This window comes from Eleutherodactylus coqui, chromosome 1 (assembly GCF_035609145.1).
Source record: "Eleutherodactylus coqui strain aEleCoq1 chromosome 1, aEleCoq1.hap1, whole genome shotgun sequence".
In the NCBI taxonomy this organism is placed as follows: domain Eukaryota; kingdom Metazoa; phylum Chordata; class Amphibia; order Anura; family Eleutherodactylidae; genus Eleutherodactylus; species Eleutherodactylus coqui.
In genome coordinates this window covers 103,896,304-103,922,080 of record NC_089837.1, presented here as the reverse complement: position 1 = coordinate 103,922,080, position 25,777 = coordinate 103,896,304, and the positions used below count along the sequence as shown (strand labels likewise).

General features: G+C 44.7%; 1 protein-coding gene across 1 annotated transcript in view; it reads right to left on the bottom strand.

Annotated features, from left to right (window-relative positions):
- Nucleotides 1–23,140, bottom strand: part of FARP2 (FERM, ARH/RhoGEF and pleckstrin domain protein 2) — a 114,528-nt gene extending 91,388 nt beyond the window's left edge. The window contains exons 1-2 of the mRNA XM_066599643.1: nt 23,041–23,140; nt 2,383–2,597 (exon numbers count right to left, since the gene is read on the bottom strand). Of these exons, the coding sequence (XP_066455740.1) occupies nt 2,383–2,583 (201 nt within the window). The 5' untranslated portion in view covers nt 2,584–2,597; nt 23,041–23,140. The remainder of the gene's footprint in view (nt 1–2,382; nt 2,598–23,040) is intronic.
- Between the last annotated feature and the right edge of the window lie 2,637 nt (nt 23,141–25,777).

Sequence of the window (25,777 nt, the reverse complement as noted above, 5' to 3'; positions counted from 1 at the left end):
CGTCAGCAATTGACATTTGCAGAAAGGTCGTGGATTTCGCGGGAAAAGCAGAATTAAAAAAAAAATATATCTGTACAGCGCATGTCCGATGGAGAGCTGTGCGGACAATCTGCAGTACAGAGAGCCAGAAGACAAGTCTCCGCAGATGCCGGCAAAGAAGATCACAGGTACACAGGGTCACCCGCTGCAGGCAAAGCCGCATTCTGTGCGGGAATCCACAGGCGGAATCAGACCCGCCTGTGTGCATTCGGTCTTAGGCCAAGCTCAAACGGGCGGATTCCAATTGCAGAAACCATGATCCGGATCTGCGAGGAGGATCTTCGTAAAAATGCAGGCATTGAAAAATATGTACTTTCGTTTTTTTGCTCAGACTTGTGGATACGAATTATGTATTCCACAAGTGGAGGAGAAATCGCAGCATGCTATATTTTGCCATGGACAACCTCCATTAAAGTCAATGCACGCCATCCGACCCACAGCCAATACGCGTTAAATGTTCTGGCACAGGTGATACAAATATTGAAAAAAAACCAAAAAAACCAAACTGTACTGTACATGTACGCGAGCCGCCGCGGTCATATGCAGTACAAGAAAGTAAGGTATGCAGGGTCGCCAGCTGGGCTCACAGCTGGAATCCGCTGTAGGCCATCCACATGCAGAGTCCGGTCTGCCCATGTGAGGCGGGCATTAATGGGGTGATCTGGAAACTGGGCAACATTTTCAAAGTTTCTCTAACATTTCGACTTACTGCCACTATTTCAAACATTCATCTAAACTGCCGAATTGGACGCCAGTACCTTTTTTGCCAACCCGCACTACTGGTGCGTACCAGCGACCTTCAGATTTTACACTGTTATTTAAAATATCCGCTAAGGAGTGCAAAAGCAACATTTCCCAGAACTCCCCACTGACAGTGACTGACAAGTGCGTATTCACGACTGTATAAACTGTGTGGTCATTACAGAATGTGAAGGCACTGAGCACGCCCGACCAGTAAAAAAGCGGAGCAGACAGGACGTAACCATTGGATACCAACGTGAACTAAGTGGGAAGAGGAGAACAGAGCTAAACGAACATCTCTGCAGCTTTATATCCTCACAGAAAAGAACTTTACTGATAATTAAAATTTAACTTTTATTCTTATATAAGTTAAAAGAGCCATATATGTACATACATAAAGAAAATTTACTATTAAAATTTTTTTGCAAAACACTGTGTTGTGTTCGAATACACAGTAGTGATGATTTATGGTTGTGTCATTTCAGATGTACAACCACTTTTTTCTTTATACCCACATAAGACTGGGTGTCATGAATTTTGTGTATAGGCACCCTTTATTATGCTGGTAACAATCGGTCTATCAATTTTCACTCTCTTTGTGGTATCCTAGATTTTTTGTTAGGTAGTTATGGCTTAGCCACCTCCATATATGTTTATTCTTGGAAGCAGGTTATTTTTTTACAAATGGAGCTTTGGTCTATTTATTCCATATAAAATTCCATCATTATTCCATCTATTCCATCAACGCGTTTCTATAACATAAGATGTATGTGTTATTTCATCAGGATGGAAACCGTCTGGTTTACAATGACCTTTATGATGTTATTGGATTAATGTGCTCCAGCCCACATTCATTGGGATATAGTTCACTTCTTTTTGTCCGTTGTTTTAGGACATTGAACCTGTTTATTGATTTTACTTGGACCACCTATATTAGTCAGGATAGACAGTGATTATACGCATCAGCTTTTATTTGGTGATAAAATAGGCATCTGATGTATATACCTATTGGCACCATTAGCTGAGCACTAAACTGTCTACACTACGCCCACATTTACGGGGCTAATTATATGCATCAGCTTCTGTTTAGTGAAGAAGTAGGCATTTGATGTAAATACCTATCAATACCATTAGCTGAGCACTGAACTATCCACATTAGGCCCACATTTACGAGGCACATAGAATAGAGAATTAGCTCTGCTGTCTGTACTGATTGGGACCGACAGTAGTGCAACAGCTTGTATTTAAATGACAGGACAACCTGCAATAACTAAGTGCCTGTCAATCATACAAGCTGAGCACCAAAGTTATCCCTATCAAGCCCACATTTACGGGGCAAGAGGAAGAGAGTCAAGCATCAATAGCAGCCAAACTGGCCGCGATGTTAGCGTAGCAGCCGACCTGGCCGCAATGATAGAGATAGAGCTTTATAAAATATTATCATATTACAAAACTACAGGCTTTATTAAGCCAACAACTTTCACTATGGATTGATGGAATACCCCTTTAATTGCATCATCAGTCTTGAAGACAACACCTTTGCAGAAAAGATTTTCAAGTGCAAGACACAGGATTGCGTTCTAGCATAAGCATTAAACATACCCCCACATCGACAAGAAGCACGGTACCATCCAGAAGTAATACAGAGGAGCAGGAATCCTGATTTGTGGCCTTGATAGGTGAGGAGAGCGCCATGTTGAGGGTCTGTCCTGGCTCTAGGGTACTGATCCCAGTAGTTCTTTGGGCACCTAGGCGGGCACCTGGAGTCTGCAACACACGGTATGTACCTTCTATTTCTCCCATCGTGGCAAGTGTTCCTGCAACATGTAAAAAAAACAGAACAATTCAAGTTAAAATGAACCAAAGTGTATTAGCTGCTCTTCCTACTGACCTAGCCACCAAAAATCGCAGCATGTCCTATTCTGGTGCGAGCCTCGCACCGACGGCTTCCATTGCAGTCAATAGAAGCCATCCTTTCCCGCGGCGAGTCGCAGTGAATCTGAGTCTTCACTGACATGACTCTCTGCACAGCGCATGTGCGGCGTTAAACCAGCCGGCACATCGGCAGAGCAGAAAGAAGACAGGTACACGGGGGTCAGTGCCAGGGGAAGAGGGTCTGATTCCGCTGCAAGATTTGTCAGTCGGAATCTGACCCTGCCGTGGGCATTCAGCCTAAGTGAATTGTTTGGAATTACCTGGATTTCTGTACTGATTACTAATAACGTCTGATTGTGTCTATGTATAACTAAGACTTAGATAACAATCTAACTAAACCAATAGCAAGCAGTTGTACCGGACACGTCTTATTGAGCACACTGAACAAACATCCGTAGAAAAAAAATGAAAAAAAATGACCCTCTGTAGTCATGACTTCTCCAAGAGATAGTTGGAAGGAGGTGTTGAAATGAAGATTTTCATAACTGGAGAATCACAGCCCAGAGGTCAAAAACTCAATTTTTAACCCGAATTTTCGCTGCCTTTCACACTTGACAGAGCCAGCCCCATAGGACACTGAACTGGTGGAGCAATTCTGTATCTGGGTGTGTGGTGTCCATACAAGTTAGACAAACGTTGATGAAAATTGGCAATTTCAAGCAAAATGGAATTTGCCAATGATCAATTTTGATGGAAATCCCGCGGCTTGGTCGCACCGAAAAGTCACGAGATTTCCGCGGGAGAGTTGAATCTTCAAAACCCACGGCATTTTAGCGCAGGTTTTGGAGCAGTTCAGCCGCCAGCATTCCGTTGCAGCTGTCTCTCCCCATAGAGAGGAGTAAGGCCGCAATGGGGGGGGGGGGGGATAAAATAAAGATTGACATGCTGCATCGCCAGTTCCGCCCGACTTTGCAGCGACGGATTGGCTGCCCAATATAGACACATGGATCTCGTCCACATGGCTGGCTAATTCCGGGAGGAGAAGCTGCGGGCGGATTTTCTGCACAGAAATTCCGTATGGAATTTCCACGGCAAATCTGCCCTGTGTGAACCCAGCCTAAAAGTCGGGAAAGATGACGCCTGCATTTGAAGTTTTCATTCAATAGTTGGACAAAAGATTTTTCCCCAAAAAATTGTTTGTTGCCCAGTGTCAATAAACACGTATGGCCAATCTGAACGACTGTACGGCTGGTTGCAGACGGGTGGATTAGAATTGCGGAATCCGTCATCCGCACTTATGATCCGCTGTATTCCCACACATTGAAAGATTAGAACATTTCCATGTCTGCTCACATGATAGCGATGCGATTTCCACGGTCGGATTTAAAATTACAGCATGCTCTTATTTTTCAGCGGGATTCGCACGGATGCTTTCCACTGAAGTCAATGGAAGCCGTGCGATCCATGTCATCGCCTAGCGTCGGTGTGGGGAAAATCAATGTTTAAAAACAATCTGTACTGCCCATCCACATTACAGAAAAGCCAAAGCTACATGGGGTCGCTGGCCAGAGTTAAAGCCAGATTCTGCTGTGGGCTCCAGCATGCGGAATCTGGATTGCCCGTGTGCAGCCGGCCTTGCAGCCAATATGGACTACAATGTGTATGGGTCCTTACATGGACCAAATCTCAAACTGATATAATAAGTGCCAGTCAACGAAGCATGTCAATCACCTCTCGTTTACACTTCTTTAAATGCTCTGAGAATCGCTGGTATGAGGATAAATGATCATTACTATGATAGTTCATCATTAGTTGGCTGTACATCTTCCCATTCACACGAGAAGATAGTCAGCTGACCGCCCGGCATTTTAATGCCTGCCAAAAAAAGAAGAAGAAAAAAAAAAAGACGAGGAGCGGTTGTTTGCTTCTTTATTGGCCATTATCTCTTACGTAGCCCGATGATCAGGTGAATGAACATTCGGACTTGATCGGGCTCTGTAAGAAGGCCTTTTCATGGCTGCATTTGTGAAACGACGATTCAACAAGTTATTGTTCATTCAATAGTTGTTCAACCTACTTCTATTTAATGTGCAGAACCTTAAAGCGGTTGCCCCTATCTTGGGATTTCTCCCCTGCCGTGTCCCGAACTTATCACAGTGGTGGCCATGCATGTCCACCGACGGTCTATTCACTTCAATGGGACCGCTGGAAATAGCACAGCACTTCTACTCATCAGTCCTATTGAAGTGAATAGAGGCGCACATGCATGCATGGCCACCACTGCCAGGACTTCAGGATGCACATGGTGAGGAATCTCTGGAATGGTGGTGGTCTCAGCAATCAAACCCACACCAATCAGCACGTTTTTTTCTTATCCTCAGTAACTTGCTAAGATGGGAATGTTCGATTGTTAACTATTGACGGCCTATCCTCAGGATAAGTTATCAATAGTAGATTGGCAGGGGTCCATTGCCCAGGCCCTCTTGCCTATCAGCTGTTTGCTGGGCTGGTACACTTCATATAGCTCCGCTCTTACTACAGTGATACCCTGAGTTAAGAGCGTCTCTGCTTACAAGCTTTTTGACTTGAGAGCAGGTTCTCACGAATTTTTGCTCTGATTTAAGAGCAAAAACATGGGTTAAGAGCCTTGCTCTTAATGGGGCCGCCGCTGTTGAAAACAATGGCCTGCCGGCAACCCCTGCAGTGATTTTCGGGAAAGGGCTTTAAATATAAGCCCTTCCCTGAAAATCTTCCCTAGCTGTAGTAAAAAATATATACTCACCTGCCCTCTGCTGCGGTGGCTCAGGCGTGTCTAGCCGCTGCTTGTTCTCCCTGCATTTTTAACCCTCACCTGCTGAAAAGCTTCAGAGCAGTGCAGGAAGAACAAGCGACAGCTAGACGCGCCTGAGCCCCGGCAGACAGTCGAGTGTATATTTTTAATTTTTTTACTACAGCTAGGGATGATTTTCACTGCGGGGGTGCCGGCGTCCTATTGCTTTCAATGGGGCAACGCCATCCCCATTGAAATCAGTGAGAGAGCTTCATGATCCGGAACAGATTAATGGCTTCTCCATTCATTTCAATGGGGAAAATTGATTTGACTTATGAGTGTGTTGGGTTAAGAGCTCCATCACGGAACAAATTAAACTCTTAACCCAAGGCATCGTTGTATAGGGGCCAGGCTTGATATTGCAGGCTACATTCCCATTGAAATGAATGGAAACTTTGCCTGCAATACCAAGCCTAGCAAACAGCCGACCAGCAGTGAGTCCAGGCAATGAAACCCCACCAATCTACTATTGATGACTTATCCTGGGGATAGGTCGTCAATAGCTTACAAGTGGACAATCTCTTTAACTGTTGACATAATCAGAAACAGAAGAATCTTGGACTTGGTTCTTTTGGGACCATAAATAGATGAAATTAAGTACTGCGTTTTAACAAAATTAACAGTTTCGCAGCATGACCTAAAGTACCCGCTGATTTTGTTTGTCTCTTTTGCACTGAGCTCAGATTTCCAAAACTAGTATAAAGTGGTGACGCTACTACGGTAGCTTGCAACATGGCGAAAAAATTTTGCAGACCGTTATGTTAACTTGCTGGGCAGAACTACTGAAGAATCACTTATTTGCTACAAGAAGAATACCAGCAAGAAACCCATCAGATTACTTGTTCCTAGACCTTCCGTGTGTAAAGGCAACTCTAGTACAAAGTGACTGAACCAGTTCAACTAAAACAACTTGTTTCTATCCAAGCAAAACAAGTAAAAATCAGCAGTGGGAGGAAGAGGATGGGGGTGGCAGCTATATAATGATTCTTTCCATTGGTTTTATCCAATTTCCATCAACGTAGATATATTTCTACATACATTTATATATACCTGTGTGTGCTGTGCCAGTAGTACGACGGAGCTTCCGTTACGGTCTGGGGATGTTTTACGTGGCATGGTCTTAGTCTGTTGGTTGTAATGACAAGAACCATGAACACGGAGGTGGACCCTGACATTCCAGACAATAATGTGCTAATGACAATGTGGTAATACTCTGGGAATGGTCAGCAATACTTCCTACAAGACAACGTGCCTGGTCACAAGGCTAACGCGTTTTATGATGGTTTGGAATATGGATGTTCTATGATTGGACTGACCTCTACAGAATTCCGACCTGAACCTTACTGGGCATTTTTGGAACAAACTGGAATGTCAGAAATATGAAGAGCGTCCATCTTGTTTGACAGAACTTGCCAATAGTTTGCAAGATGAAGTCAATAAAAGCCACCCAACCTGCGGATAAGTCGCAGGTACCCGCGTCAACACCTAGCAATGGCGCAGGAAAAAGATTTAAAAAAATAAAATAAAAAAGAAACGGAAAAAAAAAAAAAAGTTTTTGTGCTGAGCATGACCAATGGCGAGCGTCCGCGGCCATATGCGATACAGGATATACCAAGTACTCGCAGTTGCCAGCTGGGGGACATGGAATCCGACCTGTCCATGTGAGGCTGGCCAAAAAGAATATCTCTTCTACATGCACAGGGCTTTGCAACAGGTACAGAATATCAGGAATACTATCCATAATCTAATTTTACAATAGTCACTTTTAGGGCGCATTCAGACGACCGTATATCGGCTGGGTTTTCACGCCAGCCGATACACGGCGTCTCTCTCTGCAGGGGGAGGAGGCTGGAAGAGCCGGGAGCAGTGCTCTGAGCTCCCGCCCCCTCTGCCTCCTCTCCACCCCCCTGCACTATTTTCAATGAGGAGAGGCGGGGTGGGGGCAGAGCTAATACCCAGAAACTTAGCCCGCCCCCGTTCCGCCTCCTCTCATTGCAAATAGTGCAGGGGGGTGGAGAGGAGGCGAGAGCTCAGAGTACTACTCCCGACTCTTCCAGCCTCCTCCCCCTGCAGAGAGAGACGCCGTATATCGGTTGGCGTGAAAACCCGGCTGATATACGGTCGTCTGAATGCACCCTTGGGGTCAGTTAAGGGTTTCTGCCTCTGCACTGTTTTTGGAGGAGAAAAACTGAAATAAAATGAAAAAAAAAATTTGAACATAGATCTACTTCTTCCCCCTTTGGTTTCATTGGGGTTTTAACTTGCAAAAACAACAAGAAAAAAAAACGGTAATCAGACAAACTGCTTCCATTCTGTCAGGTTTCCTTTTTTTGGACAGAAAAACAACAACGCTATAGACAGAAACCCAACTAAATGGAATCAAATTGAAGCCTGTTTGTTTATTTTTTTTTTTTAACCCCATTGAAATCAAGGCAGAAAAAACAAAAAACACATCAATATTTTTCCTGTTTTATTTAGTTTCTCTCCTCCAAAAACAGAGCAGAGGTAAAAACCCTGAACTGACCCCAACACCGGCGTGAAAACAGGCCGCAGGAGACACGCATGCAGCGTGACATTGTGTACTTACTGCGCGCCGCCTGTCGCATGTACTATTTTGGTGACTATGTGCATGTAATACGCGCCAAGATAGAACATATTGCGACTTTCCTTAGTTGCGTTTTTGTGCGAGTGGCAACATGGCGGCCTATAGGAGATTATTACATCGTATTCATACACTACACCGACATGCGCGTGTGAGACGGCTACTACACTTTAAGATCACTTGGATTAATGCATCGATTACTAACAAAACATGGCGTTTCTAGAATTGTAAAAAACACCATCTTACTAAAGCAAGAAGCAGATGTACCATCATGACTTTGGCGCACACAGAGTATACATCCACAGTGCGAGGAGAATAAGTGAATGCACCTCTATGTTTAAGAAGTTTTTCAGGGTGCCCGATCTTCAAGACAGGTAATCAATATCAGATCAGCGGGGCTGACACCCAAGACTCCCGCTGATCAGCTGTCGGCTGCAGCTGCTGACAGTCAGAAATACTACAACTCTGTATACTATAATGTTCAGCGACCCACGACGGCAACACAAGTTCAGTCCTTTTTCTTGCAGCTGTATCTACACCCCAATGGGGCGATTAACATTCCAGTACACTGCACCTTGTCCTTACACACTGGGCAGAAAGATCACTGCTCTGCTGGGTGAGGTAGGCATGTGCTGCCCTTGTACAGACATGCCCTAAAGACTGGCAGCAAAGGCAAGAAGACCTTCTCGACTACAACGGCTTCACGTGATACACCATAAAAATTATCTAAATGTCCTCTTCCTCCAGTGCACTGGATGACACTATCCATTCAGATTATGGGACTCTGAAGAACAGTCCCCATCTCCACACGGTATAAGTAGTTGCACCTCATTGCTCCGCAGTGTCACCAAAACTGATACGTTTCAAGTAAGTAGAGGGCTAAAGGCTCTTTTAGGCCTCATGTCTACGGGCTGGTCAGATCCCGCATGCAGGAGACTGCAGTGGAATCAGACCCTGCCCGCGACCAAGGAATCTGCTTACCTGTCCGGTTCTTCTTTATTCTGTACTGCGGATGTGTACGGAAATGCCGGCTGGCGCACATGCGCTATACTTAGAAAAAAACAAAAAAAAAACAAACAACTCCTGCTTTCAAGCAGACTCTGCAGCCTGTCAGTGTCAGCTGCGGACGGGCCACGGATCGGACAGCTTCCATTGACTTCAATGGAAGCAGTCTGTGCGGGAACCACACTGAAATGGAGCGTGCTGCGATTTGATTCCCGCACTCAAAGATCCGCAAATCAAATCTGCATGCTTTAATTCATGTGCGGCTTGAACTGCAGATTCCGCAATCCAAATCAGCCCATGGACATTGGGCCTTACACGGAAGAATTATCAATAAGATTAATCACTGGATCGCAGGAGTCTGAATGATAATCGTTCAGTGTAAAGGCTTATAGTGAGTGAACAACGTATGATTATTCGCTCGCGTATGGTTCATCGTTCATCAGCTTCAGCAGACATAAAAACGAAATGATGATCGGTACGTGTAAATGAATGACTGATTGCTTGCAGTGAATGGAGGCAGGTGGATGGAAGAGATCTCCGGTCTGCTCCGCCTCTGTTCAGCAAGTGATCATCACTCCTACGTAAAAGCACAAGAGCCATTATAGCTGGGACGACTGTCAATCACTTAAGCGCACAATAATTGTCGCATGTAAAAGGACCCTTTTAAAAAAGTCATCCTGCAAAATGTTAATGTGTAGTCTAAGGGCTTATGCCCACGAGTGATGCAGAATACGCCCGTGGATTTCCGCGATTCAAAACAAAAAAGTGCCAGCAAGTGATCGTGTTTTTCCGCTGTCTCCATTCCTTGATGTCAATGGAGTCCTCCTGCTGCGGAAATCCGTGGTAAAATAGAACATGCCGCAATTATTTTCCTGCTGCGTTGGCAGACGGAAAGCTATTAGCTTCAATAGAACTTTGTCACCAGGGAATTCACTCGCAGGAAATGCGGTGCAAATCTGTGCGCGGGCATTCACCCTAAAGATAAGCCTGCAATAAAGCAGCAGATGTGTGAATGGGATTTAGAAACCATATTCCTAAACATATAAGAAACAGTAATTGTTCACAAACCGTGTTTTCTGATCGTTTCCATTATTATTGGAAGAGCCTTTTACACAGGACGATTATTGGGCCTGACAGTCGTCCCAGCAGTAATCTTTAAACAGGAGCGATGACTGCACAGTGAACGGATGTGGAGAGGGCTGGAGATTGCTCTACTTGCCCGCCTCCATCCACAGTAAACAGGTAGTCAGTCATGCATAGATGAACCACTGCCTGTTTAAGGCCCATTTAGATACACCGATTATCGCTCAAAATTAGCTCAAAAGCAGTCTTTTGAGCGATAATCGTGTGTAACTGTACTTATATCGTGTAGTTTTTGTTATCCTGACGCTCATCATCGTCTTTCAGCGTGCTGAAAGACAAGATGAGCCTTATCAGGAATTCACAGCGGGATACAGCTGATACTATTAATTTAGCTGTGTCCTGATCCCTGATAACAGGCCGGGTATGAAGAACAGAGAGGTCCATTTCTGTTCTCCATACCTGGCACAGAGCGCTCGGCTGTATAAGAGCCGGGCGCTCCGTGCAGAAAACATCTGGATGCAGAAGACAAACGGGAACACCCCGCTTGTCTTCTGCATCCTCTGCACGGAGCACCCGGCTGTTATACAGCTGAGCGCTCCGTGCAGAAAACAGCTGGATGCAGAAGGCAAGCGGGGACACCCCGCTTGTCTTCTGCATCCTCCACTGGCAGTGCAAGGTGATCGCTCATCTTGAGCGATCATCTTGCACTCTAAATAACACAACGATGATCGCTCAAAAGTTGCTTGAGCCTCATCTTTTGAGCGATAATCGTGTCTAAATGTTGATTGTAGTTTGATTTTTACATCGTCTGAACCTGAATGGCGAATAATGAGCAAACAAATTATGGTTTGTCATTCAATCGCTGGCAACGTTTACACTGACTCCTGCGACAACCGTTCCATATAAAAGGGCCCTAAGAATATGTCCACACAACACACATTATCTACAGCGAACCCGCAATTAAATTCATACACGTCACGTGAGGATTTGGGTTCAAGAGGGCATGATTTTAACCTACACAAAAGATAAAATCCTCAGTATTTCCCCGTGGATTATTTTAACAGTAAGCGGATGCGATTAAGGAAAATCTAACTGCAGACTGTCCGCATGCAATTCTCCGGTATTTCTTCCCTGCGGACATACCTATAGGGCAAGTGCAGCAACAAAACGTGCACGTCCATTATTTAAAAAAAAAAAAAAAAAAATTATGTTTGTTTTTTAATGTGAATACATAAAAAAATAATACCAAAAACAGGTTTCAAAACAAAAAAAAAAATGCGACTTTGCACAAAAAGATGGAATGCACCCTATAGGCCAACACTGCACCTAAATTTTACATCTCACCAGGATTAAGATTTAGAAATCTCTACAACTGCGGTATTAATGGATTATCTGCTCATTAACCATTAGCAGTGATTAGTGTGATTTAGCGGGTCAATCGCACAAAAGTGACTGGTGATCTGCCACATAATAAAAGCAAAGACCCTTTACAAGTAGCTGCAAAAATCAGACATTGCATTACTATTCTAATTCTCATCAGACCGGCGTCACACGAGCCTAAGCGTATTTCTCTGCACTCCAGTGCTGCATTTCTGTGGAGTAAACAATGTGTTTTGCAAGAGCATTGTGTATTTTACTGTACTTTTTGCGCCCGCAAGGCAGGTTCATTTGTGCGCAGCAAACAAAGACACACCAAATGAAATAACTAATTATCTCAAGAGGCGCTTTCCATTGGAATTATGCAATGTTTCACACCTTTGCACAGCCCCACTGACTTCTATGGGGACCTTTGATGCACAAATACACAGAAAAATAGAGTATGTTGTAATTTTTGGTTTTGCACAACCGAAACACTTTGGTGGAACCAAGACATGAGTCCATTGGGCAACTAGGGTTTCCATCGTATGTTGAATCCAGCTAGGCATCCTTATTTATGCTCCTTTGTGATCTCACTGGCTCCCAGGGGTAAGTCCATGCGTTGTAGACTTAGGCCACTCTCACACACATGCTTTCTGGAACGCTGCCGTAATCGCGGTACAACGCTCCCATTGAATCCGGCCTTAGAACTATCCAATCCAGCTAAATAGCTCTCAAAAACCAGAGGCTTCTTGTATATGAAAGTGTAGCAGTGGGAAACAAGGATGGTGATTTTACAAATCCTACACACGAGCTGCAGAATTTTTTAATCATTTTGCGCGATTCGCCCTTTTCAGTGTTACTGGGAGTAAATCCATGATGAATTCACTGCAAAATCTGTATGTTACACAAGTTATGTTATGGTGCTCAAGGATGATGGAACATGGAGTCCGTGGAGCTGCGTATCATACTCACTGGGTGCCCAGTCCCTGCGTTGAGTCCCCAAGCGCATACAGCACAACTCCTCTCCGATGGCACTGTGCATGTGTTATCCCATTCATTTCTAGAGCCGGGAGCAGACGGCCATAATTTGCAGTGTACCGCACACAAGGTGGCATGTAGGAAGTATGCTGCCAGTCGCCATGCACTATCTTGGCATGTGTACTACGCACAAAGAAAGAACATGCTGCGATTTTTATTGTGCGCGTACTTTGCACAATTCATGTAAGCACCAACATGGAAGCCTATGGGAGGTTGGTAGAGCGTTTTATGTGCGTAATATGCTGTTACCATACACTCGGGTGAGCCTGGCCTAGGGGAAAGAACATGCACAGAGTGGGAGGGGGGGGGGGGGGGGACTCTGTGGGCACAAGCACTAACTTCACAGGGACCCAGCATAGGAATGGGGCACCTGGTCAGTATGAAACACAGCTCCCCGTTCCCTCACTTTTGAACCCAATAACGTAGTTTATGGGGCCTAAAGGCGATGACAGGTTCCCTTTAAAATTGACGGGAGACCAATGAGGAGGCAACCAAGCCTCTGCATGGGGGTGGTGAGAAGATTGGGGGGGGAGTAAAATGTGTTCACCACCCAAGTTCGCAGGTATTCCCCCATGAAGAAGAGCTAAATGACGATTTATGACAAGGAAGTTTGTTTCCCACGAGAAAGTATTACTTATGTAAGCGAGAACCCAACAAACCAGGACACGCATGGAAGAGGTAAGTCGGTGCACATAGGCTCCAGGCAATCCTGTTGGGTTTCACCTTTTCCAACACACTAAAACAACATGTAAGGGCAGCACAAGCATACTGAAGGTTATGATCACGCTTGCTGGCAACTCCTCAGCTATGGTGACTCATTTCATAATTCAATGTAGGGCAAATGTAAAATCAGATAACACTGGTATAGTAGATGGGGAGAATTATACATAAACCTGCTTTATTCTCACTTTGTGATAAATATGTGGTTTAACAGCTGTGAGGTAGTGCGTTGGCCACATTAAAAAAAGCAAAAAAAGCACATGGTATTGGGTCAAATATTTTTTATCCTTTTTTTTTTTATTATACAGGGTGATTCAAAAGTCAGGGCCACTCACAATAATACAAGTAGAAAGTTTTGTTGAACACTTACATGGGTGAGGGACAACTTTTTGGAATTATGGTGGTGCCTGTCTACCAACTTGGCGGAAGCCATCTTGGATTCAGTGGAAAGGGGGTCAGCGGATATACGATTTATGGTCAGAATTTCATCAGAAATTGATCGCTGCGATCAGTCATTTTTGCAATACCTTCAACCATTTTCGAGTTATAAATGAGGTCACGTTGAGTATTACTAAAAGCTACGCTGGCATGACTCACTGTCACACGTATAAATGCACCCTAGCAGAAGTTCACTAGAGGAGGTCGAAACTTTCAATCAAGAACACCCAGGGAGACGGCCAGTGAGGGCACAAACTGTCACAGAACTGATCCAGAAGTTCAGGGAAACTAGTAGAGAACTGGAGACTATGACTCACACCATGTGCTAATGCCAGTGCTTCTCTGTAGACTCTCATAACAGCACAGCTGTTGCCAGCTGGGCATCAGCAACACTGCTTAGACCAGTGTTTCTCAACTCCAGTCCTCAGGGACCCCCAACAGGTCATGTTTTCAGGATCTCCTATAGTAAGAATACCTGTGGCAATGCCTGAAGCACCGACAATTACATCACCCGTGCAGTCCGCGAGGACTGGAGTTGAGAAACATTGGCTTGGACAACCAGTTCTCAGTTTCCCTGAACTTCTGGATAAGTTCCCTGACAGTTCGTGTGTCCGCTGGTCATCTTCCTGGTCAGTGTGTGTTCTTCATTGAAAGCCTCGGCCAGGTAAAACTCTGCTAGGGTGCATTCACATAGGTGACAGTGAGTCATGACTGAAATCGTACAGCGCAAGGAAAACCCTGCCCGTGTGCTGTGTGGGAGACCGCGTATCTGCTTGTTCTGTTCTCGTGTGAGACTCGCACATGCTACGATTTTTGCATCTCACAACATCGCTGCAAAAGAAATAAATAAATTAATTTAAAAAAAAAAAAAAAAAAAAAAAAAATCGCCCATTTAAATACACCCATTGCAAATAATGTCTTGTATTTTTTTTGCAAGTTCTGGGGCTCGCAAAAACAATCAAGGGATTTAAATGGTGTTGTCAGAACTGACAGTGGCATTTACAGCTGCGATCAGCATTTACACTGATCGCAGCGCGTGTTAGCTGTATGAAACAGCGGCACCTGCATTGTATGGAGCGGGATCTGCTCTTCCATACAAACCCCGAACGCACAGGACGCAGATGTATGCCCGATGTCATTAAGTGGCTAAATCACGTATTCCATGACCCCGATTCCATTGAAGTTTCTTGAGCTGCCACCAAGAATGCCAACAGGCACTACCATAGTTCCCCTATCCCCCTTCTCCCCCACTCATCTAAGTGCTCTACAAAGTTTCCTACTTCTTTCTTCTTTTGTTTAGAAGATATTCCAGGTGGTCCTGACTTTTGAATCGCCCTGTACTTCCATGTGTGGAGCGGTTGTCTGTATTACAGATGAGAAGGCTTGGGCTACATAGTGATATAACGTCATGGCCAGTCACATGGCTATTATTGCCTACTGAGGGGAAAATCCGTGAACATGGCAAAAATTCAAACCTTGTGACTATCGCTGAATTTTTTTGTAAATTCTTTTTTTTTTATTAAGATGGCAAGTTTCGCAGAATTTGAGACACAGTTGGAAGCTTTGCGATCGTCAAGAGGTTCTGTGTGACTTATTTCTCCACTGGGAACGACACAAGTCTAAAGGGCCAACAACTCGCTATTTAAAGGTGCCATGTAGTCACCCAACCATGAACGGTGCAACGTATAGCAGTCATGGTGTCATTTGTTTTCTTATTGTTCGTACCTGTATATTTTTGCAGAGTGAACCCAGAGGAAACCCTCACAGGTACAAAGAGAACTTACAATCTCCATGCAGATGTTGCCCCTGGTTAGCGTTCTACCCCAGTGCTGCAGACAGAGCGGACCACCGAGTCGTGTATGACCATTGCTCCATTCATTTCAGGAGGGCTGACGGAAATTGCTGAGCGCTTGTACTTTGCAATCCCCTGCAGCTCCATTGAAAGTGACTGGATCGACACTGCACATGTGCGACTGCTACTCCAGCCAATCTCCCCCTCACTGCAGGGGGTGCGGTAAGAAGAATGAAAATGGGGGAATTCACATGGTGGAGAGTGCGATATGGGGCTGTGATTCATGGTCCCGTATCGCGCTCAACAGTGGAAAGTTAGCCTTAGCGTACTTTTACTTAGAGCGATTGTTGCTTACTTGTTATTCAATTCTACGATGACTTCACAAATTGTTGGCAACATACATTTACATGGGCCGAAATGTCCTTTGGCGGGCCTGCATTTGAAATTTTCCCCTCCATGTGTGATCATTGGGTGCCAAGTTGACTGAATGCATGTAAATATGTGCAAGTGCTCTTCAAGGGAACACTTACTGCTGTGGTCCCCTGCTGGACCAAAACCAAGAAAAAAAAAACCCCAAAAACATAGCAGCGAGTGTTCTTTCAAAAACTATCAGGGACTGTTCAGTCGGGGATCACTCACACATATAGTTGCGTTTTCTGAAATCAATGAGTATTAAGTGGGTGGGCAAAATGTAAAAAAAAAAAATAATTTAAAATTGGGAGCCAATCAGCACACCTCCCTGCAAGGTTGTTGGTTAGCCATTAAAAGCCAATGATTACCTGTTTACACCAGACAATAATCAACCAATGACTACTTTTAGGTGAGCTGAAACAAAGCAATTCTCGCTTGCCACCTCGTTAGTGGCCGTGTTTGGATGATCGTATTTCAGTGTAAAACCTTAAGGCCCATTCACATAAGTCAATTATCGTTCAGGTTTTGGTGCGTATTACGCGCACATACATGCCAGGATAGTGCATGCCGATTGGTGGCACGCAGCAAGTACGTAATGCATACTTGCTTAGCGCCGCACGACTGTCTCATGTGGGTGGCATGCTCGCGTGAAGCCCCCCTAAGACGAAATCCAAAAACACGGGGTTGGTGCTCCTCGTACCGACAGTTTTTATTAATTTCTAGTAAGACAAGACATTTTATCGGGATTTTTCTAAGGTGCTAAACCTTTCTTTTGGTTGTTTCTGGTAGACTGCTCCTCGTGGTTCTCTGTGCACCGGAGGAGAGTGGATCACTGGAGAGGGCGCTCGTAGGCTAGGGGTTATGGTTGGTGGCAGCAATAGGCTTATTTTTTAGAGAAACATTTCTAGAAGTTCAGGGAAAGCACAATAAAGATATTTTACGCCACGCGATAGATGGGAACAAGCCAAGTGTATTATGACTATCCATATATCTCAGCTTCCTCAGAAGTGGAGTCAGTCTTTTTTGGGGCATAATTTAGTGTGCCCATAAATTTTGCCAACAATGTCTCTCGAACAATAGTGCCAGCAGAGAGTTTCACAAGCAAAAGATGAACCTTACAAATCTCACTGAGTTATTACATCTAGACGCTGCAGTTTTCAAGGTGAAGCAAAATGCAGAATCTGAGCGTAGTTGATCGCCTATGAGAAAAAGTTTCATAAATAGCGGATAGTGATTAACTACCAGAAGTCGTGGTTTATTAGCACATGGAGGGGATTCAGTTAAGAGAATGACAAAAGTTCACAATTCTCGGGAGTCATCTGGAGCCCTTGGAACGTATGACCGCAGTCCTAGACATAGTTATATCTAGAAAGGAATCCATCATTCTTTCCAAAGGGCACGCCACCTAAATGCAGGCCAGACGGATATATTTATACTGAGGATACTGACTGATGAGGCACGACACTACATTCACCTCATCTCATGCTAGGACATCTATTTTGACCATTCAGAACCGTAAATTGGACAGATGACAACGCCACCACTGAAAGTTGTGCACTTCCATGTCAAGGCAGCACAAAACTGGGTTCTTCTAGCTGGACCACTGCTTTCTATAGGCCCCATTTACATGGAAAGGATTAGCCTGCCTGTCCACGGGCAAGTTTGAATTGCGTTCCTCGCGGGGAACGCAGTTCAAGCTCTCCGTAGCATTGTTATGGAGAGTGCTTTTCGCCTGTCCACGAGTGGAGAATCAGTGCGATTCTCCGCTTGCGGTCAGCCTATCAGATAAGGCTGACCACAGAGATCTGTCTGACGGCTCCCGGACTGAGATCTGCCACGGAATACTGCTACGCCCGTGGACAGGCAGCCTTACCCTTCTTCTAATTCTCCCTACATGAGCCTAAGAATAAAAGGGCCTTTTCACGTGTGGCACAAAATCCCACTATGGACAAATCTGCACATCTCGGATGTGAAATTCTTGCAATTCTCAACAGTAGCAAATCTGCATCCAAATCCATATGTAAGATTTGGAGGAACTTTCTGCCACATCTGAAAGGGACTTATTAAAGTCACTAGAAAATAATAGTTTCCATCTTGGGAGGCAAATTGCAAACATATTTTTTCACATCAACATTGATTCATTTCAATGGGTGTCAAGTAATAATACATTTCCCTTGTGACAGTCACACACTGACCCTTGGAGGGAACAGCTGATCGTCGAAAGGCTTTATTCTAGGAATGGGTTATACATCCCTTTATTAGAAGTGGTAGTCCTTTATGGCACCGCTGGGAACCCTGCATGCTGTCATACCATGCTTTGATGCAAACAAAGGGAGTCATCCTCCTATAAAAGCAATGCAATGCTCTCTGTATGAAACTGGTGACATGAGGAGGTATAATAAAGCTCCGGACATCTTTTTATCACCAGAGCTGCAAATCTGACCTTCCTATGAAAAAGCAAAGGAAACAAAGTACTTTTCTGGGACTAAGCTAGTGATGCCCCAGCTTCAGGATACATCATCAATAGCCGATTGGTGGGGGGTTAGCAGTTCAGAATCCCCCCCAATCAGCTGACCGAAGTGACACCAACGCTCAGGCGAGTACTGCTGTCACTTAAGTCCATAACAGGCACAGCGCTGTACATTGTATAGTGGCTGTGACTGGTATAGCAGCTTAATTCCATTCACTTGAATGGGACTGAGCAGCTCTCAGGCCACATGACCTATTAAACTGATGTGACAGGGCTGAGAAAAGGCCTCAGCATTGATCACAATGGGCAGCCCCCAGCCTATCAAATATATTGATGACCTATCATAAGGATGGGTCATCAATAGTTTAGTCCCTGAAAATCGCTTTAAATGGAACCTACTGCCAGGGTTAACATGTCTTGGTGCAGGGTGTTAAGGCAGCAGAAATGCAGTGTAACTCTCGCTCACGGGGTTCAATCCCCGCATGGTTCAGGTAGCCGGCTGAAGCTTGACTCAGCCTTCCATCCTTTCGAGGTCGGTAAAATGAGGACCTAACTAACTTGGTGGGGGGTAATAAATAAAAATTACCTAAAAGCGCTGCGGAGTAAGATGCGATATACAAAATATGTTTTATTTAGATGAGCATATCTGAATTAGGTCTGCATATAAACGGGCTGATTGCGCTCCGTCTGAATGTCCGTAAGCTTTGCGTCCCCATTTTTCCCCCAACTTTCGTGTGACATCCATTTTTTTCACGAGCAATGGAAGGCAACACAATTTTTTTTATAGAACTGCTTAGCAACAATTCATTAAAAACGGACCAAACATGAGTGTCATCTGTGCGCTCCATTTTTTTTTTTTTGCACACCCATTTAAACAAAGAGGCAACTGTCATCCAAGTAATCGGACCAGAACGGGATATGTCACGAATCTTTTTACACAAACGAACGGTCTTCGGGGGAAAAAAAAAAAAAAGACGCCTGAATAGACATTGACTGTAATAGGTCCAAGTGCAGTCAGCTGCACACCGACGAGAATTATGTCAGTTTCAATAAGCTCTAAATAGAGATTCCAAAGGCCTGAACTGCGGAGAAGCACGGCCACCACAACACGACTACTTCTGAAGAGCAAAAAAGACAACAAAAAAAATACAAGTTCGCTAACAAACAGGATAAACCAGTAAAACCGTGTCCACGATGGAAACTGGTTAGTAAATGTTACGCAATGCAGGGAGGGGGAACGACCTTAATCACAAAGATGCTGCTTTGAATGCAGACAGTCCTTACTAGATCTTCAGATAATCTCCTGGCAGGCAGCTATCTGGCATGACTTGTGGTATTCACAATCTGTCTGTATACAACCCAAACCTCAAAATATCCGCTGGCAGGAATACCAACAAGCTGTTTTCCAGAGTAAAGATTGACACTAAAGGAAAACAAACCCATCCAGGTAACGGAGAATTGGCGTGAAATCAGCGCAGCCACCGCTATAACCACATGCTGTGTGTTACTTAAAGGGGCTGTCTGCTTACAAACTCATTTTTTAAAATTAGAGACAAATGAGTAAAAACAATAAAAATAAACTGTTCTTACCCGTCCTCAGCCCCGGCGATCCGACACTGTAGCCTACTGATTCTCCCGGTCTTTTCTTGCCAGCAGGTCAGGTGACTGCTCTCTGCCAATCAGAGGCTGCAGTGTCACTGCCCGCTCTCCTGGTATCAGTGCTCACATCCTGGGCGCCATGATGTCAGGAGTCCGGAACGGTGACGCTGCAGCCTCTAATTGGCAAGCAGCAGTCACCGGAAGAATCAGGGGGCTGCAGTGCTGGATCACCAGGGCTGAGGACAGAGAATTACAGTTTATCTTATTATCTTTACTTATTTGGTTCTAATTAAAAAAAAAAAAAAGAAACTGAATTTGTAACCATTCAAACCATTTAAAAAGGGGTTGTCTGGTTGTAAACCATTTATGGCATACCCTCAGGAAAGGTCATCAATAGCAGATTGGCGGTTATTAGTCATCCAGTAACCCCGCCGGTTAGATGTTCCCCAGGCTACTGCTTCCTGCAGAATTTAGCTGAGTGCACAAGTGCAGACAGTGCCGTTCTTACTGCAGTGGCTGGGCTTGGTATTACAGGCATTGATTCTATGGGAACCTGAAATATCATGCCTAAGCACTGCAGTAAGAAGGGAGCTGTCTGTGTCCTGCAGAAACCAGCTCAATGCACAAGAAGCCTGGTGAACAACTGTTCAGTTGGGGTCTTAGGCGCCAGATAATCGTCAATCCACTATTGATGACCCGTCCTGAGGATAGGCCATAAATAGCTTACAGTTGGACAACCCATTTGATAATTAAATCTGCTACTAGCACATCAGGCGCTGATAAGCCAAACTTATGACCCCTTAATAGAAGGCTTGTGTATAATAAGTAGTAGTAAATTCAATTTCGTAAGATGGCAATACTAACATGTAATATAGTTTAATGTAGGAAAATGGTAAGTAACATTAACGTGTAATAGTGCAATTTGGGACACCTGCACACGGGTAGATTTGCATTGCGGAACACCAAGCAGGCATCCACCTCCGGATTCTGCAGCAAATAGTGTCCATAAGCATGCTATGGTAAAAAAAATAAAAATAAACCCGCAATTTCATCTCCACAAGCAGAAATAGATTGCGATTTTCCACTGGCGGAGAAAAAAAAATCGTAGCACGCTGCGATTCTGTGCGGATTCTGCATCGACGTCTTCCATTGAAGTCAATAGAAGCCGTCTGATCTGTGGCCATTCGGCAATGACTTTGTGGATTTGTGGAAAGGTCACGGATTCTGCATCATCCCTAGGCACGAGAAAAGCAGTAATTCAAAAAAAATAAAAAATAAAAAAAAAAGCTGTACTGCACATGTCTGACGGCTCGCTGTGCGGACCATCCACAGTACAGCCAAAGACTTCAGCACGGACGCCGGCCAGGCTCAGAGTCAGATTACGCTGCGGAATCCGACTCGGCCGTGTGCAGGCGGCCTGAGGCTGCTTTCACATCCGTGTTAGGGTCAGTTCAGGGTTACCTTCTCTCCTCCAAAAAAGGAGCAGAGACACAGATATAAAATGGAAAAAAAGACTGATCTTAATTTCTGCATTGATTTCAACGGAAATGCAAAAAAAAAAAAAAAAAACGGAAAGCAAATGGAATGGCTTCAGTTTGCTTCCATTCTTTTGGATGGAAGAATAATGCTGCAGAGTACGCTATTTTTCCTTTAAAAAAAAAAGCTTGGAAACCTGACGGAATGGAACAAACTGAAGCCTTTGTTATCTTCCTGCTTTTTTAAAACCTTATTGAAGTCAATGGAGTAAAAAAAGAGACAGATCCGTTTTATTCCAGTTTCTCTCTTCCAAAATGGAGCAGAGAGATGGAAACCCTGAACTGACCCAGGCCTCCTGTCCACGGGCGATATTTCACTGCGTTACCCGCGGCGATAATCCGCACGCAGGTAACACAATGAACACTTTCCATAGGATAACTATGGAAAGCGCAGGCCGATGTACAACTCATGTATAAAATGGCAGCATGCCACGATTTTCCGTGATGAACCTATCATAATGATAGGTTCAGTGCACTGAGATAAGGTTCCCCTGCGGCGGCGTATCGCAACATTCGTGGACAGCCGGCCTTAGATAGTAACAACACAATGTAAGATTTTTATTGTGAAGCTGGAATTGATACATTTCTTTAGACTTCACCCAAAACAGATTCCGACTCTACAGTCCTGCAGCAAATACTGAAGAAGGTACCTAGACTGATGCCACATCATATCAGAACCCCCCAGCCGCTGACAAGCCCCTGCAGAACACACTGGCCAAAAATAAACGATTGTGTCTGAAGCACGCGACAACAAGCAGCTGCCGTAAGCCGACTCCTGCCGGGGAGGGGAGATTTGTGCCAATTTTATTTTAGTTTTTTAAGTAATCTATTTTTTACATTTATTTTTCTCTTTAGTTACTATTTGGCACAAAATATATATTAACCCTATATGTCACATACGACCACCACAATCGCTCTGATATAAGGGAAGCGTTCATTCGTAAACCATAATGGGAACAATTCTCCTACAGATCATTCCGGCCGGAGCAAGAAGGAATAGTTACATATAAGGAAGCATAAGGGTCAATTACTGTCGAACCCAACTAATGGCTGATCCTACAGAATGACTTCCTTGATGGGCGCTGCGACCACAATCACCTGGAAGTAACGACCTGACAGTCATGAAGAGTACGGGAAGTACCATTGCTTCCTCTCCGGTACTCCATCTGAACTTTGATTGGCCACCAAGTTTTCCCATTCCCCTCTTCTGGGCAGGTATATGGGGCCCTATAGATACAGCATGGGCACAGTATACACCTGGCATGGAGGGTGCAGCTATCAGTGGGAAGTGGCAGAAGGAAAGGTATACCTATGCCAAGTGTTGTGATCTCGTCTGGCTAGCACATACATGTACAGCCGGTGCATGCAGCATACACATGTCTACAGTCATGAGCGCCCTGCACACAGCTACAGCCGCAGACAACTACCACGAACTTTGTCACGGCTTCCCCTGCATATACGAGCCAGTTCCCCCCCGAAATACCGTCCATAAGCCCCACCTACCGGCCTCCCGGGAGACGCCGCCGCTCCTCACCGAAACTCCGAGCGACACTAACGGTTAAACTCGGGATTGGCCGCTTCTCCACTGAGAGGGCAGTCCCTGTGGCGTGGCGTGTCCTAGTTTCAAGTGGGCGGAGTTATAACCCCCATCAAAGCCTAAAGTGGGCGGTTCACAAAGTGATTGACAGCAGAGCTCATCTTCTGATGGGCGGGGCTAAAAGTATTCTATACGTCATCGCTGTAATTTTTAAGAAGGGTTATTATTGGTCGAATCCGCTGTAATGAGTCGTCACCAAATTCTGATTGGTTAGGGGGAGAAGGTCGCCTAGTGACGGTAAACAAAGAGGAGGGCATTGTCAGCCATATTTGCTGAGGGCAAAGACCAGCTGACTTTGAACTCTTGTTTGCTCGTGTGTTGTCTATGGAAAGAGCGATGTAACAACATGTGATACTAGATATCGTGCAAAATGTGACGTTACTCTAAGAAGTAGGAAGATTCCTCCCACCCCTCCCCCCAAATATCCTGTGTTTTCTGACGTTATTACATATAAAAAACAGCTATTGAGTTAATGTCACAGCTTTTTTTCAGTCTTTTTCTATGTTGTGTTCAGGTAGATGAATAGGGAATTATGAAATGCTCTGCAAACACTGAGGCTGCTGGGTTCACGCAGGTGTTTTTGCAGTTTTTGAACTGCAGTGCGAAATAAATAGACGCAGGTGGTGTTTTTTGTTTTTTTTAAGCATACACATTATTGGAATATATTCACACAGCTGATTCTACCATAGAATTTTCTTGTGCCAAATCCGGCTCAGCAGAAATCCAGATATTCCACAACAGATCCACATACAGATTTAGCTCTGTCCATGGTCAAAATCTGCAAACGGGATTTCTGATTTGTTTTCACAGAAGGAAGTGACATCATTCATCATGTCACACAGATTCCTGCAGATATGTGTTGGAAATTCCGCATATGGATTTTAGTCATTGATAGGGCTACATCCGCGTGCAGACTGGTGGTGAAAACTGTAGCAGAGGAGCCGCAAATTCTGCAGCGGAATTTGTGTGAACTTTAAAACCACATGCAGCGCTTGAAAAATACATGTGGTCTTTTGCTGCTGTTCAAAAACGCTAAGGCCTGGGTTTACGTGCCTGAGAAAATTGCATAATATTTGTGCGAGATACACAAATCTTGCACAAATATGAACCCCATTCTTTTGAATGGCATTTTACACGTGAGGGATTTTTTCCAACAGCACATGAAAAAAATCGTGATATGTCCCATCTTTGGGCGTTCCCGCTTAACACCTCACATCGACCATTGTTTTCAATGTAGCCGGCGTGCGAGCTGCATGCGAATGCCATACCATGCAAGGTTTACCCACTGAAAACGATGGGAAACTCTCCACGATCATCCGCCGCAGCTACGTGGTCCAACGCGGAGCCAACTGTTTTTAACTCATGTAAACATAATGGTGCTCTAACATTTGATGACCTGTTGGGCACAAATACCGGACAGCACATCCCAGCGAAATGCTTCAGTGCTTTTACACAGGAACGAGCATCACTGACTGAATGGAGGTGGAGCGGGCTGGAGATCGTTCCAGCCCAACCGCCTCCATTCACAATAAGGGCGCCTACACAGAGCTGAGTGCGATATTGGGCTGAAAAATTCTGGTGAAGTTTTTTTTTTTAAAAAAACAAAAAACAATGATTGGGAGGAGGACATTCCTCTTGACCTCATTCAGACGTTCCATATTCTCCACTTACGCAAGAATCCCACTCTAAGGTCACGCTGAAGGAGGTCAAGAGAAATGTCCTCTTTCCAATCATTGTTTTTTTTCAATAAAATTCAGAAATTGATTTTAAAGAATGATGCCCATCCAATAGGTGGCGCTGCAGAACTATTGTTCCATCTTCTTTATGTGTAGAGTAGAGATGAGCGAACGTGCTCGGCCACGCCCCTTTTTCGCCCGAATACCGCGATTTTCGAGTACTTCCGTACTCGGGCGAAAAAATTCGGGGGTCGCCGTGGCGGCGCGGGGGGTTGCAGCGGGGAGTGGGGGGGAGAGGGAGAGAGAGAGGGCTCCCCCCTGTTCCCCCCACGCCGCCACACCTCTGCCCGCCCCCCGGCGCACCCGAGTACTTTTCACCCGAGTAGTGAAGTACTCGAAAATCGCGGTATTCGGGCGAAAAAGGGGCGGGGCCGAGCACGTTCGCTCATCTCTAGTGTAGAGTTAAAGGAGAGATAACAGACATCATTAAAATGTCATACTCCTTAGCTCAGTTGGCTAATTATTACTTGTTTCTCTGCTAAAGGCCCATCTATACTGGCCGATTATCGCTAAAAATTCGCTAATCGGCGATCATTTTAGCAATAATCGGTGCGTGTAAATGGGCGCGGAGCACTCGCTTTTCGGGGACTTTTTGCTGATCGTTAAAATCAAGCTAACCTAAAAACCATCACTCACTTTTGTCAGTAGTTCTCCAGGTCGGGGTGGGAGTGCTGATAGCATTGTTTCCCCATGGAAAACAAAGGTTCAGTGAAAGCTTCATTTGCATACATAATTGGTATTTAAGTAGTGGAATAGCTCCTTAACCCTTAAGTGATGGCCCTATAGTGTTTTTATGTCCTGCTATGGCAGGACGTGTATGGAGGGAGATAGCGCCACTAACGTCTGGCCAGATATACTACAAAGCGGAGAGGTGAATGAGCATCAAATTGCCAACATTCATGTTGTT